The sequence below is a fragment of the Brachyhypopomus gauderio genome, chromosome 15 (genome assembly GCF_052324685.1).
Source record: "Brachyhypopomus gauderio isolate BG-103 chromosome 15, BGAUD_0.2, whole genome shotgun sequence".
Lineage (NCBI taxonomy): Eukaryota > Metazoa > Chordata > Actinopteri > Gymnotiformes > Hypopomidae > Brachyhypopomus > Brachyhypopomus gauderio.
The window spans coordinates 17,093,465-17,111,275 of NC_135225.1; the positions used below are offsets into that span (position 1 = coordinate 17,093,465).

The 17,811-nt window shown below is 46.3% G+C and overlaps 2 protein-coding genes across 4 annotated transcripts in view; one reads left to right on the forward strand and one right to left on the reverse strand.

The window, feature by feature from the left end:
• LOC143476326 (phosphofurin acidic cluster sorting protein 2) overlaps positions 1-11,997 on the forward strand; it is a 67,093-nt gene extending 55,096 nt beyond the window's left edge. Inside the window, exons 12-25 of one of the 3 annotated variants that reach the window (XM_076974470.1) lie at positions 646-788; positions 3,852-3,978; positions 4,415-4,519; positions 4,797-4,897; positions 5,267-5,421; positions 5,586-5,696; positions 6,277-6,379; positions 7,157-7,195; positions 9,115-9,157; positions 9,258-9,300; positions 9,524-9,653; positions 9,797-10,020; positions 11,528-11,641; positions 11,817-11,997. In XM_076974470.1, coding sequence (XP_076830585.1) covers positions 646-788; positions 3,852-3,978; positions 4,415-4,519; positions 4,797-4,897; positions 5,267-5,421; positions 5,586-5,696; positions 6,277-6,379; positions 7,157-7,195; positions 9,115-9,157; positions 9,258-9,300; positions 9,524-9,653; positions 9,797-10,020; positions 11,528-11,641; positions 11,817-11,944 — 1,566 coding nt within the window. In that variant the 3' untranslated portion in view covers positions 11,945-11,997. The remainder of the gene's footprint in view (positions 1-645; positions 789-3,851; positions 3,979-4,414; positions 4,520-4,796; positions 4,898-5,266; positions 5,422-5,585; positions 5,697-6,276; positions 6,380-7,156; positions 7,196-9,114; positions 9,158-9,257; positions 9,301-9,523; positions 9,654-9,796; positions 10,021-11,527; positions 11,642-11,816) is intronic. The other 2 variants (XM_076974469.1, XM_076974471.1) reach the window with 2 other exon arrangements.
• Positions 11,998-14,048: 2,051 nt separating this feature from the next.
• mrpl2 (mitochondrial ribosomal protein L2) lies at positions 14,049-17,805 on the reverse strand. Its single transcript, XM_076975636.1, has 7 exons — positions 17,679-17,805; positions 17,205-17,303; positions 16,901-17,102; positions 16,185-16,326; positions 15,424-15,650; positions 15,243-15,316; positions 14,049-15,081 (listed from the first exon to the last, which is right to left on the reverse strand). Exons 2-7 carry the CDS (start codon positions 17,280-17,282, stop codon positions 14,869-14,871), a joined length of 936 nt encoding a protein of 311 aa, XP_076831751.1. The 5' UTR covers positions 17,283-17,303; positions 17,679-17,805; the 3' UTR covers positions 14,049-14,868.
• Between the last annotated feature and the right edge of the window lie 6 nt (positions 17,806-17,811).

Here is a 17,811-nt window from a genome sequence, read left to right on the forward strand (position 1 = left end):
ACCCAAGGAGCTTGGTGGTGTTAGCGCCTTGCTCGGTCAGGTCAGCAGCTACGTTTGCGTGTGAATCGCAATCGGGATTAGGGGTGCTCAGAGGACCATAGAGATGCAGATTCTCTCTCTCTCTCTGTCCTCCCTCACTCCATCCCTCCCTCTGTCCTCTCCACTGTACACCCCCCCATTCTGTGTGTGGTCTCTCACTCTTGGTGTGTGCTCCGTACATTTACACACAGAGAGGAAATGAGAAGGCTGCTTGCCGCGACCCTTGAACCCTTCAGTTCCAGTATCCACGACCTCGCTCACTAACGATGTAAACATGTCTGTCCTCTCCGCCGATCCTCCCTCATCACACCCGCCCTGCCCTTTGGCCCTCTCCTGGTCAGCTAGCGCACACGGAGTTTCGCCCCAGCCCTGATCCCAGGCCCCCGGTCCACTCCTGCGGGCTCTTCACTGGCATATTAGAGCTCGGTGTGTGGACACTAAATGGGACCTAAACTTAGCACAGCATCCCCAGGGCCAGAGTCAGCCCACAGGGAGCTCTGTGCCTCAGAGGCACTGCCTTGGCGGAGAGGAGGAAGCCCTCGCTACTGCGGCTGGCGCGCACCACCGGGGTGAAAGGTCAGCTTTGTGCCCTGTGTTCAACTGCAGGAGCCGGACGTGGAGGACTGCGGCCTCCTGATGGGAGATGTAACCACAGGCTGGGAGCCCAGTGTGGACCGGTTGGCTAGCTCCAGTGGGAACCAGTCTGGGAACCAGTCCAAGTCTGAGGTCCAGAACCACGCATCCCCCAGGTACACCTCTAATAATGTTCTCATCACATATTTCCCATATAGGGCCAAATCAGGAATAACATCCTTGCTTTGTATGTCAGGTGTTAGGAACCTTTTAAACTTAAAGAAAATTTATAACAGGAATTAATAAAGGCAGGATAATTGCCTGCTATATTCATTTATCATTTAATAACATAACAAAATGCCTAATAATTATATAAAATTAGTTACTAAAAAAAAGATTAAGGAAAACATTCTTTAGCATCACTAAGCATTCAGTCCTCGGTATACTAACTCCCACAAAACCAGTCCATGTTCTTAGCGTGGTGACATTTCCAGGATGCGAATTTCTCAGACTGTAGATTTCTACCTTGGTTAGTCCGTGTTAGTATCTGTCGCTGGCCCCTCAGTGCCAGAGTTAAGCTTGAGTGTGTTCCTACCAGAGACAGCATCCACCCACCCATGTCTCTTCATGGTCCAGTTCTTTTTTTTTTTTTTTTTTTTTTTTTTTTTTTTTTTTTTTTTTTTCTTTTTTCACCTTTTCCCAGTCAAGTGAACTCTCACCTGCACCTTTCATTGTTTTCCATATATTGTATTCTTTACCTAACTAGTTGAATCAGACACTCTAAAGCACAAGGTGCCCACTAACATACACTGATATATTGAATAAGACCAGTCGTGAAGGACCCTGAAACATTAGTACTGCAGATGTGTGTGTGCTGTCACGTTTGCACACACAGGTCTGATTCAACCACTATGTGCTCAGCTCAAGCAGGTGTGCAAGAATATGCAAAACTGTGCAGAGTTATTTGATAACACAAAAGTCTTTTTTTTTTTTTTTTTTTTTTTTTTGGCCCACCTCCACCCCCCCATCTTTGGAGGACAACTTTGTTTTTATGTACAGATTTAAATGGCAATTATAACAATTCTGTATAATATATAGTGTAGTGATAACAATATATAGTGATAACAGTATGCAAAGTGATAATTATTGGGGTTAGGTGGACCAAGAAAAGAGGGGGAGAGAAATAATAAAAAGGGAAAAGACAGAGGTAGGAGAAAAAAGGAGAAGAAAAAGAAAAGAAGAAAAAAAAAATAATAATAATAATAATAATAAAAAAAAAAAAAAAAATTAATAATAATAAAATAATAATAATAATAATATTAATAAAATAAAACACGCAACCAGCTCAAATGACCACTGCAAAGAAGTACAGAAAGTAAACCAAATACATATAGTGCAGATGAGTGCGATGTATGGGTGTGTGTGAGTGTGTGTTTATGTGCAACCTAGAAGTGCAACATAGGATAGATGTATGGAATGTACTTACCAGCAAGGGTGGGTAGCTGCGACAGCATTCCCCCAGAGGCCAGAGGCGGGCGGAGAGAGACCCGGGAACCCCACCCGCCCACGGCCCCCCACAGAGCGGTGGAGTACCAGAGCCGCACTTCCCAGAAACCCTCACCCGCCCGCCCCCGCAGGCGGGAGAGAGAGACCCCGGACAGCGCCCCACCAGTCAAGGAGCGCAGGTCCAGGGGAACCAGAGGGAACAGAGCGCCTCCCCCCCAGGATGCCCCCCCCCCCCCCAGGGGCCAGCGGCAAAACCACGGCGCCACGCGCCCGGAAAGCCACCCACCACCCGGCAGGGCCCACCTCCCGCCGAGGAGCACCCGGCCGCCCCATATCACCACCGCCCAGGGGAGCGGGCCAACCGCCCCTACGCCGGGGGGCCAAGCCGGACACCGGAGCCCCAAGGCGCCCCCCCTCTGGAGTGGTGCAGTAGTCTCAGGGGAGTGTCCATGAGTGAACCGGGCACGACCAGCCCCGACCCAGAACCAGCTGTCCTCACCCACCTAACCAAACCCACCCTACATTTGCCCCTATACACCCCCACCATGTACACACCCACCCCCACACACACACACACACATACACTCAAATTCACCCTCACACCTCCAAACCTGGCCATATGTCCCCTCCCTCCAACACGCACTCATTCATCCACCCATTCAGAAACAAGAAGAAAACAAGGACAGAGACACACACTTATCCAGACTAGCACACCCTCTGCGGCAGGGGCAGATGGCTGGACCAGCAAGGACCAGTAGCGGTCCTAGGAAGCCACCAGCCCAGTCCCGCGCCAGCAACCCCCCCCCCGCCCCGGCAGGGAGCAGGAAGTGGGTGAAGGAAGGCCTTCCCACCCCTCCACCCCCAGTGTTGTGTGTAGGTGTTGGTGTATATGCATGTGTCGTAGTGTGTGATACTATGGTGCAGTTAAAATTGAGGGGACAGATGCTAGGGCAAACGTGAGTGCATGTCCACACCGTCCCCTCAAAGGCCCTCAATGTCTAAAGTGCAGTAAAAACTGAGGGACAGACAGTGGTGAGGAGACGGGTGAACCATGGCAGCAGGCCCACCTCGTCAACCTCTGGGTACCTGCCTGTCCCCAGAATCCTAAATGAGCAAGGATGTGTGTGTGTGTGTGTGTGTGTGTGTGTGTGGGGGTGGGGGGGGGGGGGGGGGGGGGGGGGGGTGGGAATGCTTAGGTCCAGAGGAAAGGGTCCTCTGGAAGAGGAGAGCCAGCTTGCTAGCTGGCTCATTGAGCACCGAACTTCACTGCCCCCCCAGCTCAAGGCAGGGAGCGGTCGACCCGGGGAGACCAGGGCGGCAACCCCCCCCACCACCACATCCAAGCACGGATCCACACCACCCCCACCACAGAGAGCAGCCGGTCCGCACATCCACATACACCTAGACACACATTTCTTTCATACACGTATGCACTCACACACATTTAACCCATAAATATATACATATATACCCATATACATACATACATCCATCCATATATATAAATATATACATACACATACATACATATATACATATATATCTACACATACATATACACCCACACACGCTAGTCCCATATACACCACACCCCTGTGTATGCACCCACAACCATACCAATCGCACAGTGAACAAACGATGGCATGGTCCAGTTCTTGATTGAAGACACATTTGCAGTCTCGAGTTAATGCGCTGGCGTGTTCCTGACGCCCCCTGCTGGTTGTTCCTGTTAGTAAAAGGGGCAGCAGGATGGGGCGGCGCTCACGCAGCACGTCTGTGAAGGACGGTGCAGGAGCGCCCGGTGACCGCACCACCAGCCTGGACAGTGAGAGCTCCCTGGACTCACGCCTTTCAGCACAGGTACAGGGTCCAGCACCCAGCACAGGCCACACACACACACACACCCAGCAGAACAGCCAACACACACACACAGCAGCACAGGCCATACGCACACATCTGGGAGCATAGGCAATACACACACACACGCACACAGGAGCACAGGCCATACACACACACAGCAGCACATGCCGTATACACACACACACAGCAGCACAGGCCATACACACACACACACAGGAGCACAGGCCATACACACACACAGCAGCACATGCCATATACACACACACAGCAGCACAGGCGATACACACACACACCCAGCAGAACAGCAAACACACACACACAGCAGCACAGGCGATACACACACACACACAGGAGCACGGGCGATACACACACACAGACCCAGCAAACATTTTAATGTGTGTGTGTGTGTGCGTGTGTTTGTTCATGCTCTGTTCAGGTTCCCAGAAAGTCTGTGTATGATCAGCTGAATCAGATCCCTGTCTCTGATGACGGACTGCCTGAGAGCATCATCCTCATTAATACTGTGGACTGGCAGGGACAGGTGTGTGTCTTTGTGTGTGTGTCTTTGTGTGTGTGTGTGTGTGTGTGTGTGTGTGTGTGTGTGTGTGTGTGTGTGTGTGTGTGTGTGTGTGTGTGTGTGTGTGTGTGTGTGTGAGAGAGAGTGTGAGAGTGTGTAAGAGAGAATTACTACATGCATATGTGTGTTGAATGTAACTTTAAAATTCGCATTAGTGCTCATCCTCTCTTTTTCTCTCTCCTCTATCTCTCTCTTTTTATCTCCCTCTCTGTTTTTCTCTCGGCCTCTCTCTCTCTATCAGTACGTGGCTGGTGTTCTTCATAATCAGCCCATTGTGTCGACCTGCTCTGTTACAGACGTACAAGCTGCGTTCAACACCATCGTGACTCGCATCCAAACATTGTGAGCCGAGACACGCACACACACACACACACACACACACACATACACACACAGACGCACAGGCATGCACGCACACACATGCGCTCACACAAACACACACACAAGTTCACGGATGCATGCACACACACACACACACACACACACACACACACACACAGATCCCTTCTTGCATCACGTGTGAACGTCTGCCTCTCACATATTCAGACCTTGCAGCCCAGAGAAAAACATGTGACCACTGCTAAATGAGGTTAAATCATTTGTGCTTTAGATTTAGTTCTCCGTGCTGAGACGTTGTTGACTCACACATGCCTAATTAAATGTGTTCCACCCCCCTGACCCTGCCCTGTATGAATGTGACTGCCGCCATAGTTGCAACTGCAATGCCCAGACTCCACCCACCGTCAAGGTAGGCGTGGCCGGAGACCAGAGCTACCTCAGCACTGTCCTGCGCTTGTTCGTGGAGCAGCTGGCCAACAAGACGCCCGATTGGCTGAGCTACATCCGCTTCCTCGTCATCCCACTCGGTACGCCAGGGCGCCAGAGAGCGGCGGCGCTGCCATGCTCCGCCCACACTCCGCCCACGCTCCGCCCATGCTCCGCCCACACGTCTCTGTCATGACCGCAGTGGGGCTTTTACACACTTGCACCTCTCCTCACCTGAACTGACTCTTAATCTGAACTGTTGAAGGTTCCCACCCTCTGGCAAAGTACGTGTCGTCCCTGGACAGCAAGTTCAGCGGCATGTTCATGGACACAGCGTGGAGGGAGTTGTTCTGCAGGGTGGAGCCTCCTGCTTCAGGTGCTCGGGGGGGTCTGGTGTTGTTGAGCTGGGGGGTTCCTGAGGGACTCGATGGGGTTTTGCTGATGTTGCAAACCATATGAAGTTCATATTTCACCCAGTTTAGGTACAGTCATAAAAAGGTATAGTGAGTAGGTATTTGGTAGATGGTTTGTTGTTAGAAGTGGGACAGATTATACAGATGACTGCTTGGTTGGTAACTGTTGGTAACAACTGTTGTGTTGTTGTGATTAGCTGTCTGTGGACTATTATCATTTGCAGATGTTGATTCCAATTGACTCTTTATGTGTGAGATTCTGCGTTTATGGTTATGATTCAGTGAGATTCTGTGTTTGATTGGCTGTTTCAGTGTGGATAATGGTTAAAGTATTTATTGCAGCTGGCTGGGTAATTGTGACTGGGTTTGCTTAGAGCATTAATTTTGACTCATTGTGTTTATTCAAGAGAGAGAAAGATTAGAACTGGCTTTTATTGATAGGCAGCTCATCTGTAGGGGTAGACGATCACAGTTCTCATGTGTGCTTGTGTGCTGTAGCAAACAGAGCTGATTCTGATCAGAGCTCCTTTTTTGTGGTTGCAGACAGCGTTGACGTAGCCGGGCGGATCCTTCATTATCTTGCCGGAGCAAATGTTTCCCACCAGTTCCCCATTTCAGAAGCAATGCTTACCTACAAACAGAAGAGGTATGAAAACTGTGTGTGTGTGTGTGTGTGTGTGTGTGTGTGTGTGTGTGTGTGTGTGTGTGTGTGTGTGTGTGTGTGTGTGTGTGTGTGTGTGTGTGTGTGATTAATCCTGATGTGTGATTTGACTAGAAATGCAGATTTGTGTGTGAGCAGGAAGCCCTGTGCTGGTCATTCTCTCTTCTTACTCTTTTTCCTCTCTTCTCCACTCTTCTCTCTTCTCCTATCTTCTTGACTCTTCTCTCTTCTCCATTCATCTCCTCTTCTCCACTCTTCTCTCTTCTCCACTCTTCTCTCTTCTCTCTTCTCCAATCATTTCCAATCATCTCCACTCTTCTCTTCTCCACTCTTCTCCTCTTCTCTCTTCCTCACTCTTCTCCTCTCTTCTCCAATCATCTCCTCTTCTATCTTCTCCACTCTTTTGTCTTCTCTTCTCCTCTCTTCTCCACTCTTCTCTCTTCTCCTATCTTCTTGACTCTTCTCTCTTCTCCATTCATCTCCTCTTCTCCACTCTTCTCTCTTCTCCACTCTTCTCTCTTCTCCTGTCTTCTTGACTCTTCTCTCTTCTCCACTCTTCTCTTCTCTCTTCTCCAATAATTTCCAATCATCTCCACTCTTCTCTTCTCCACTCTTCTCCTCTTCTCTCTTCCTCACTCTTCTCCTCTCTTCTCCAATCATCTCCTCTTCTATCTTCTCCACTCTTTTGTCTTCTCTTCTCCTCTCTTCTCCACTCTTCTCTGCTCTTCTCCTCTCCTCTCTCCCTTTATGTTTGCCTCCAAGGAAGAGATGCTTGTATTGTGATTTGTATAGGTACAACAGGTAGTTGATTTTTCCTCTTTCCTGTCTGTTTCCACCTCTCTGTCCTGTTTCACCCAAGTTCATCTCTCCCCCATTTCTGGTTCTGTCCTCCCGATGTTGTGGTTTGCTTTGGCCCAGCCAGCTTTTTGCCTTCAGTCCCCCATTAATCGGATCTGCACCTGCTGTGTGGTGTAATGAACAGTGAACATATCAGCTGCAAATGGCTACTCAGTGTGTCCACGCCATCACACACGCAGGAATGCATCACATTACTGTGGGCACATTACTAACGGCGACCGTTGGGCGTGGTGATGGTGAAAGGAGGGAGAGAGGCTGGTGTGACCTCGCTGGTCGGCCAGACGTCAACCTGCTCAGGGCTGTCACTCACCACCCCGGTCGTTTGTCACACACATCCACCCTCCTCTGGGAACACGTGTGACACGTGACACTGTTGACTGATTTAATGACTCAGCAGAACATCTCCATTCACTGTCTGTTCTAACTACTAGCTGTGTGTAAGTGGTGTGTGTTTGTTGTGACATACACTATTTATTTAATAAGTAATGCAAGCTAAGGCTCTATATGTCTTGTGACATGGATTGTCAGTGATGGACATTTGGAGCTTACTGTATTATGTCATAAAGGCAAATACAAGACGCCTTGTTTGCTGCGATTTGTCGTTGTAATGGTGATGTAGTGCACACAGAGCTGGCCATCGTTGTGTCCAGTTGCACACTAGGGGTCAGGCCACAGAGAGCATGTGTCTGATTGGTGGCCCCAGCAAGCTTAGGCTGCCGGCGGGCCAATCACGGTGAGTGAAGGCCATGCCGTGTCCCTCAGTGAGCACCATAAGCATGAACAGAGGTGTATAATCCAGGTTCAGAAAGTAAAAGTCCTCACCAGGATTTTGCTCAAGCTTGCTAGATTTTCTAATTAGTGCAATGCAGGTAAAATTAGTGGAATCAACACAATCCAGGAATCCTGAGCAAAATCCTGGTGAGGACTTTTACTTTCTGAACCTGGATTATACACCTCTAAGCATGAATGTGTGCAGTGAAATGTAGTGATTGTGCTGGTACGTTATACACAATGTTACTGTGTGCTTCCTGGCAAATATAAATAAAAACTGTGGGCTGATGGAACTGATGTCTGCATCTGCCAACACCAAAGCCTGATTTTACACATATTTCGAATGAATATGTATGACGTAAGTTCAACACAAACCCAGCTGAAATGCTCAGTGTGATGTCCTTCATAAAAACACCCACACTGGGTTCTCTTAGTCAGCAAGCACTGACATTACAGTTAAAGAAAAGTAAAACAGCAATGAACAAACATACACACACACACACACACACACACACACACACACACACACACACACACACACACACACACACACACACACACACACACACACACACAGGGGAAAGCAGGTCTCTAGTCCCCCCTGCTGGAATATTGCTGAATGGTACATTTGACATTCTGTCTTACTATTTTCCTGATCAAATACAAATAATTTTAGCTCTAAGGAAGAGTCAAGTACATGAATGGTGTACGTAGTACTTTTCACAGTGGCACCAGAACACATCACCCAGTGAGGGGCAGAGTGAATCTGCCCGGCCGCTGCCCATGACTGGGAGGTGGTGCTTCTGACACAGTGCCAGGGTTCTGGTCATGACCTTAACAGCAGGTCTGAGCACCTTTGTGGTGACATTCTTCCTCTGGACCCACACGACTCATAATCAGAACCTGAAGTCGTGTAACTGTCCAGCGAAACATGTTCTCCCTTTCACCCTCCATCCTCAGTTCCAGCCTACTACACATTTTAACTTCGAGCAGCTAGCGCCATCTTGTGGTCAGGATGACATGCTCCCTACTGATACTGGCCGTGCTGATCTTGGGTTTTTCAAATGTGACTATCCTCTTTTCCTCCCCAGCCCAGATGAAGACTCTTCCCAGAAGTTTGTGCCCTTTATCGGGGTAAGTCTGCTTTGCCTCCTTTTGCCAACCCACCTTCATTTCTGGCTGTATATGCAAATCTTTTTTAGGAGATTTGGAAATAACCCCTCTTTTATCCCAGGTTGTGAAGGTGGGAATAGTGGAGCACAGCTTATCAACATCTGGTGAGATCTTTCTTCTACATCCCTCACACGCACCCAGATATCAGATGCCCAGCTCATACTGAACAGTCCAGGCTGCTTTGTGTGGCTGGTTTTAAGCTACTCCTAAGCTAAACATGTCGAACCAGAAATTATTATTCTGAAGAAAGGTTAATGAGGGAGGAATTTCACTGGGCTGTACCCAGAGAGGATGGAGTGTGTAGCTCTTCTTCTCCTGCCCCCCTAGCGGACTCTGATGATGCCATGGGCAGCAGCATTTTGTCCTCGCCCACATCCCAAGTAGCCACGCCCTATGGGAAAGAGATCTGTGGAACTCCGCCCCCATCTCCTGTTACTACAAGCCTGTCTGGAGCTGGGTATGCCACTGTCGTACTAGATTATACTACAGCCCAGGGCTTTTATTTGCATTTACAGAATTACATTACACACTTATGTACATTCACGTAACCGTGTGTGTGTGTGTGTGTGTGTGTGTGTGCATGTGTGTGTTGTCCTTCAGTTTTCCAGGCACAAGCAATGAGCTAATGGGTCTGCAGGTGGACTACTGGACATGGCAGGGGGCGGAGAGGAAGCGCGAGGGTGAGAAGAGAGAGGCGGGGCTAAAGAACACCTTAAAGAGTAACTTCCGCTCTCTGCAGGTGAGCCGCCTCCCCTGCCGGGGCGAGCTTGTCCCGCCCCCCTGCATGGCCATGACTGTCGTCACCAAGGAGAAGAACAAGAAAGGTCAGCCTAACACACACACACACACACACACACACACACACACACACACAATGGTATCCTAATTAGCATGAGTTCAAGCAGTGCTAGTCAGTACAGTGCTATCCAGATGGATTGTGCATGTCATTCTAAGTAACTAATTTTCAATTAATTTTATATTCCTGTCAGTGATTATTTACAAGTGCATGGTTCAAAAAATAATTTGCCATGCGTTCAGATTTAACAGAAGTCATGCATCAGCTCCACAGCACAGGATAACAATACTGTGAACAAGAGATTTGGAGGGATTAGTGTAACTTAAAGCAATACTGTAGTGCTGTATGTCGCAGTTCTTTGTTTTTGCAGTGCAGTGCCGTTATTGCATTGTTGGTATTGCAGTGCTATGTGATGCTGTGCTGCTGTTGCAGTGCTGTGTGATGCTGTGCGGTTGTAGCAGGGTTGCGTGATGCAGTGTTGTTCTTGCAGTGATGTTTGATGCAGTGCTGTTTAGGGGTGCGGGAAATTTTCGATTGTTAGATGCATCCTGATGCGTAACATGGACGATTCAGAATCGATTCACAAATGACAACAATCGATTGTCTAGACGTTAGCTGCGCACATAACAAAGACGCAAGAAGAGCGGCAAATCCAGCCGACACTAACTTACTGAAGCCTGGTTTTATACTTGCGAGGGTCCGCACGGCGAAAATGACGTAATCACGGTGACTTTGCCCGTGCGCAAGGGTCTCGCGCGCTGTCGTGCACCTCTCGAGTTTTGTAACTTTGCGCGCCGCGCCTCAGCGCAATGAACAAAGTCATGTTTGCTGGATTGATACACCTTTATAAGGTGGAATTCAAGCACTTGTACATCACTTTCAAGGTCCATTTCTATATTTCCCAGCACGTTAAACTTAATTAAGTTAAATATTTATACATGTACTCGAAATTATTCGAAATAATTCGCTTTTTTATCACATTATTGTTTTAAGTCAGCTGCTAGCACATAATTCTACTCGTGTGTGTAAGCTGTGGTTTTGGTACCACATATTTGTTTGTTGTTTGCACATAATGTTGGTTAAGAGTTGGCATTTGCTGAAATCTGTTAATTTACTGCAAACATGCTGCTACAGGTGCACTTTTTCAGTTTGTATTTCTTTGTTCAGTTCTCTGGAGTGTGGCCTTGTACTTGCCATATTGCTTTCGTTTGATTAAATAAAATAAAATGGGAGTTTTAAAATGGAAATAAAATTGAAGTTAATTCATCATGGATTGCTACTACCAAGATGCATCAATAATCGTTTTATAATCGAATCGCAGACCTCTGAATCGTAATCGAATCGAATCGTAGAGTGCTTGGAGATTCCCACCTCTAGTGCTGTTATTACAGTGCTGTGTGATGCATTGCTGTGTGATGTACTGTTGCAGTGCTGTGATGGTGTGCTGTTACTACAGTGCTGTGTGATGCAGTGCTGTTACTACAGTGCTGTCGTTGCAGTGCTGTGTGTTTATCTGGTGTACATTCCTTTTTCAGTGATCTTCCTCAGTAAGAAGGTGAAGGAGAAGGAGCTGGACTCGAAGAGTCAGGTGATCGATGGCATCAGTCGCCTCATCTGCACAGCCAAGCAACAGCACACCATGCTCAGAGGTAACTGATCAATCGATCGATCGATTGACCAGCTCATCGGTGGCACTGCCACCGTCGACAAAAGGGCAGACATGTAGGAGACAGAGATTTCCTACAATGTGTGTGTGTGTGTGTGTGTGTGTGTGTGTGTGTGTGTGTGTGTGTGTGTGTGTGTGTGTGTGTGTGTGTGTTGCAGTGTCCATAGACGGGGTGGAGTGGAACGATGTGAAGTTTTTCCAGCTGGCTGCACAATGGCCCACACATGTCAAACACTTTCCTGTGGGGGTCTTTGGCTACACGAAACCTACATCTGCCACCTGCTGATGCCCCTGAGCACCAGGACAATGGGGGGAGGGGGGGGGCAAAGAGGGGGTTGACAGAGAGAAGGAGGGCAGAGCATGGGGGGGGGGGGGGGGGGGGTAAGGGAGGGAGGCAAGCCAATTCTAAGTAGCAGTAACAGCTTCCTGTGGAAACTGTCTCTCATTTCTAGTCTTTTACTATTCAGATTTATATTGGTCTGTGATACTGATAGCTGTTTTGTTTGGGTTTTTGTATTTTGTTTGTTTTTTATTTTCTTGTTTTTTGCCAACATTTTATATTAAAAAAAGCCGCTGCCACTTCTAAACAAAAATGTATTTTTAATTCTGGACAAATTGCCACCTTATGATGGCAGCTGTTTATGCACTTTTTATGTGTTTGTGTTTGTTCTGTGTTGATCATAACATGTGAAATGCTGTGAATGTTGTCTCATATAGAATGGAAAGAATGAAGAAGTTTGGTGTGAGTGTATATGTATCTGTGGTGTGTGTGTGTGTGGGTGTGTTTGTGTGTGTGTGTGTGTGTGTGTGTGTTTGCCTGCAGTGTTACTATATGAAATAGGAATATTGCTGTGAATTTCAGACATTGCGCTGTGATTTAATTTGTTTAAGCAACTTTTTGTTACTATGACAACACAATACCTAATGTATTAACCTGCCTTTTCACTGTTAAAGCACATTGTGTTAGAGAGGAAAAATACATTATGGGATGAAACATGTAAATGCAGGGTGGAGCAGCAGAGGTGGACATTCCTGGTTCAGAAAGTAAAACTCCTTCCTTTTCTATTTAGTGCGAGCCAGGTAAAATTAGTGGAATCAACACAATCCAGGAAGCCTGATCAAAATCTTGGTGAGAACTTTTACTTTCAGAACCAAGAATATCCATCTCTGTAGAGCAAAGAGAACAGTTACAGGTGTAGCGTACGTAAAAGAAGGATAGAGCAGAGAACAGTTACGGGTGTAGCGTATGTAAAAGCAGGGTAGAGCAGAGAACAGTTACGGGTGTAGAGTATGTAAAAGCAGGGTGTAGCAGAGAGAACAGTTATGGATGTAGCGTATGTAAAAGCATGGTAGAGCATAGAGAACAGTTACGGGTGTAGCGTATGTAAAAGCAGGGTAAAGCAGAGAACAGTTACGGGTGTAGCGTATGTAAAAGCAGGGTAGAGCAGAGAACAGTTACAGGTGTAGCGTATGTAAAAGCAGGGTAGAGCAGAGAACAGTTACAGGTGTAGCGTATGTAAAAGCAGGGTAGAGCAGAGAACAGTTACAGGTGTAGCGTATGTAAAAGCAGGGTAGAGCAGAGAACAGTTACGGATGTAGCGTATGTAAAAGCAGGGTAGAGCATAGAGAACAGTTACGTTAAGCCAACACTCGTCGTAGCACTTTACAGGTCTGCAGTCTAATGACTGAACGATTGTTTAGCTTTTATTGATGGACGTATGCTACCGCAACTAACTCACCTAGAAGTGCAACCTGAAGGTACATCTTGTGCTTCAACACTAACACACCTGGGTATTGTGTTGTCATGCCAAAATTGTTTCATTTATACTGTCTTTTTTAACAGAGTCCTGCTTTATTCAGAATGTATTTTCCAGACATTAGCTATAGAAGATGAAATGTTGACTTGCGAATGTGAAATGGAAGCTTTATAGTAAATATAGATCCAGAAACCTGTACATAAGGTTAGAAATGAGCAATGGGTTTATATCCAAACATAGCAAAAGGACTCGCCAGTGTGACGGTAATTATCATATTGGGATTTTAAGCCTTATTAGACCAGGGCTGAGAAACATCTTCCACCCATCAGTAGCTCAGACCGAACAGCAAGTGTTGAGCAATTGTCCCCATCAGACACTGACTGAATTCAGCGTGTTATTGTTTTTATTATGAGAATGACATCACAATGGGTTGTGACATTACAATGGAGACTTTTGGAACATTACATTTCCTCTTGGGGCAAGTACTGAAAGTTCCATTTCTTAAGCATTACCATGGTTATCAGTGCTTCTCCCTTGAAAGTGAGTCTTTTGGAGTGTTTTCTTTGTTTTTTGGTATTCTGTTACCCAGCTTTGGCAGTTTGGTTTGCTTTTAGTTTGTTTTTGGATTGACAGAGGAAGGACGAAGGTTGGAGGTGCTAAAACATCGCTAATCGTGCGTGGACGTGTGTCAGTAATTTGACATGAAAGAAATTTGTAAACACAAACAAATGGACCGATTTGGGAAGGGAACATCAATTTCCAACCAGTTTCTCAACTCTCAAGACTCTTGTGTCAGGTGACTGGATGGATTTCCTAATGCGATCTCTGCCTAATTTCACTCTTGTTCGACTAGCGATGATCATCCCTGCCATTGTAAACAACTCTCCACCCCCTCTTCATTTTGCATCTCGGGCTGAATGTTGTACTGTAATGTTCATGGGTTAAGCCAATTTCACAGCACCAGCGCTGCAGCGGTTCCGGAAGGAATAAAACCTTTAAGCAGGGAAAAGCAGCCGCATGCCCAGATTTTTACTTCAGTCCACTTGGGAGGTCTATAAAACAAAGCATCTTTGCACAAAACCTGTTTGAAATTATGACAGTATTTTTAAGTCTACCACTAACAGGAAACCTGTGTAATCTTTGCATGTGTATGGCAAACGTACAAGACAATTACAGTTTTATATTTTGTTTATTTCCATTCTGTGTTTAATAAAATACTTCAATACTGGTTACTATTGCTCCATCCCTCTAGAGCACACAGCAGAGGAATATCCAAAAATATGTAATGACACAAACGTATTGTATTTCAAACACAGGATTTAATGTATTTTATATAATTTTATATAACTTGGGACAGCCTTTACAGAAAGGAAAGTGTCCTCAACTCGCTGCACACAAACACACAAAGTGGCTTGAGGCTGACTCTTGTCTTAGTCACCTCTCCCACTAGCTCTTATGTTCTGGAAGCTATTGAGGGTAGGTTGACAAAGCTCTTCATGGGGGGCAGGGGTCGGATCTTGCGCCCGGCCCAACCGCCCTTCCGGTGCCACTTGCCGCTGGACGGCCTGATGCCCAGCCAGCGGTTACGGCCCGCCTTCCCGATAACGCGCTTGTTGTGGTCGATATTGGACACCCTGCCCACAGTGGCTATGCAATTTTCCAAGACCTGAACACAGGATCAGGGGCAGAGTTTGTGGGTGCAGGGCGGTGCAATGCAGTGCAGAGTGCAATGTTTGTAACTCTGAGCTTATGTATAAATCAATAAAGGGAAAAAAAATATTAAAATCCGGCCAAGGTCAAGCCAGCTGCTGGAGAAGCTGCACTTACCTGAATTTGATGTTTGGAAGGCAGCTGAATGATTGCTGTCCCATTCACTTTGCGAAGTAGGACACCACAAGTGCCTGTGCAGAGATCAGTTGAAAGGAATCCAGTGTTAGTGCCCATTACAGACTGAGACTGCATAGATTAAATGAGTAGGTGCAGAAACAGGAGAGGAAAGTGGTAGCACCTGCAGCACGGATGTACTCGGCCCCTTTGCCTGGGTACTGCTCCAAGTTGTTGATGAGAGTCCCAACAGGAAGAGCCCCCACAGGATGGGCATCGCCCTCATTAGCCAATACCGCCATCCGTCCAATCACAGGTGAGGTTTTGATTAGGTCTCCAGATTGCATGTTCTCTGTGGCGATGATCCAACGCTTGCGGTTTCCCCCAGCAACCAGGGCAATATCTGCCGTTCTGGCATACAAAATTACCCAGCGTCACTGACTCGAAGCACCACCAGTTTCCCCTTTCAATAATGCATGCAAAAGCTACTGCTGTGTTAACATCACCCCCATATGGCAAGTTACTTGAGATAACTAATAAACTTGAATAAAAAAATGCAAGTCAGATCCTTGGGATTCTTCACTACAAAAATGTAAATATATAGCTTGGTTTGCATTAAATAAGCATATTGAAGTGGATTAATGCACGTATGTTTTTTCTTTCTATTGTAAACTTTGTACTTATCCTGTATCTGATCTGACTACTGTGTTCTGCATTCTATATAGTATTTGCACACATGTATTATTTTTATTTTTATATCTGAATACTATTTCATATGTGAATGTGTTTCTAAATGTGTTAAGATTTAGAGGTGGATATACATGTGATGCTTGCATGCATGAATACTTGTCTGTTAACACCAGATTCTGGTTCTGCACAGGCACAGAGAGGGAAAGTGTGTGTAGCACATCAATAAAGTCCTGAGACCAGGCAGAGGTGCCCTACCTGCATGGGTCATATCGGACTTCAACAACCCGCTCTTCTATTGGCTGGCCCTCCTTGCCTGCTTCATAGCGCAGCCTCTGGAAGTCTATCATGCGATATCTCTGCTTGTGGCCACCTCCGATCCCGTGCGTCCTGATCCTGCCTACAGTTCACAGAACACATTTGACCAAGCACATTAGAGCAAATATTACCTACACCTTGGCAAGGCAGGTTTATTTACATGGCACGTTTCATACACAAGACAGTTCAAGGTAACAAATAAGAGTTTATTAAATTAGAAAAAGTAATTTTAAAAATATGTAATGTGTAAATAAGGAATTCAAGTCAAAAGAAACAAAACATGTTTTAAGTTTTAAAAAGTAAAATGTGTTATGTTGTATTTTACCGAGTTGATCTAGTCTGTTTAGCATGTTCAGCAGTGCTGAGTGCTCCCTAACATTCCAGCGCATTATTTCTTCATGGAACACACTGAACACATGGCGATTTACTGACACAGAGCACGTGAAGGACAGGGCAGTCATGGCCTGGTGGTAGGGAACAGGTCTTGTGACCGGAGGGTCGTGGGTTTGATTCCCAGACCTGAGGCCATGACTGAGGTGCCCCTGAGGAAGGCCCTTAACCCTCAATTGCTCACTTGTATAAAAATGAGATAAAAATGTAAGACGCTCTGGATAAGGGCGTCTGCCAAATGCCCTAAATGTAAATGTGAAATGTACCGGTATGGTCTCTTCCTCCAGTCTTCTTCATCCCAATAGGTCGGATTGTGTACTTGCTGCTCAGCTTCCAGAATACTCTGTTCTGCGACGCGGGGGCTGTGGTGAGGAACCCTCGAGAGAGGGTCAGCGAGATGTTGATAAGAGTTGGGGGCAGCAGGGCATTTCTGCCAGCCTGTGCGTTCAGTGCAGTCTTGGCCAAAACCTGTATATTTAAAACGGGAAAAAAACATCTCAAAAATTACATCAGGTGCGAGGTTAGGGACAGTAACATGTTGCAACAAAATATATTAAATGCTGGACTAACCGGAGACGGAATGAACCTTGAAGTGAGGTTGGTGAGGGAAATAGCGTTCAAAGCACGGCAAAGTGAAGACACTGCCATCCCGAAAAATCCCGACAGCTCCTGCAGAACGAACCGTATCGTTCAACGGTAACCTACCTCAGACAAGTCATGATACCACAGCGACTTCTGACATTACAACTAGCTCATTTACAGTGAACTTATGCTGGATAATTGCATAACCATCTATCTATCAAACTAACTAGTGATGTCGTTACAATTCAGTGTATGAAGGCAAGAAACACATACTTCGTTAGACCAAAAATTTACAGAATGAACTTTTGTGGTTTAAGATTTCTGCTACTTCAGCTAAACACTACCGATGTCCACTGATGGACAACTCAGACAAATAGCAGTTTGACGGCACTAGTTTTGTGTACGTTTTAAATATTAATGTCTGTATCTGTTCACGCTGTCAATCCGACAAATAAAACTTACCTTGTTATTCAAGACATTTAAGATTGTTTTAAATTGAACACCGCAAATCCAGGCACCGTGTCCTTCATTCAGCACCCGTTTAGTGTGAGTTGTCGCATGATAATGACGTCATAGGCGAACACCAACACACTGC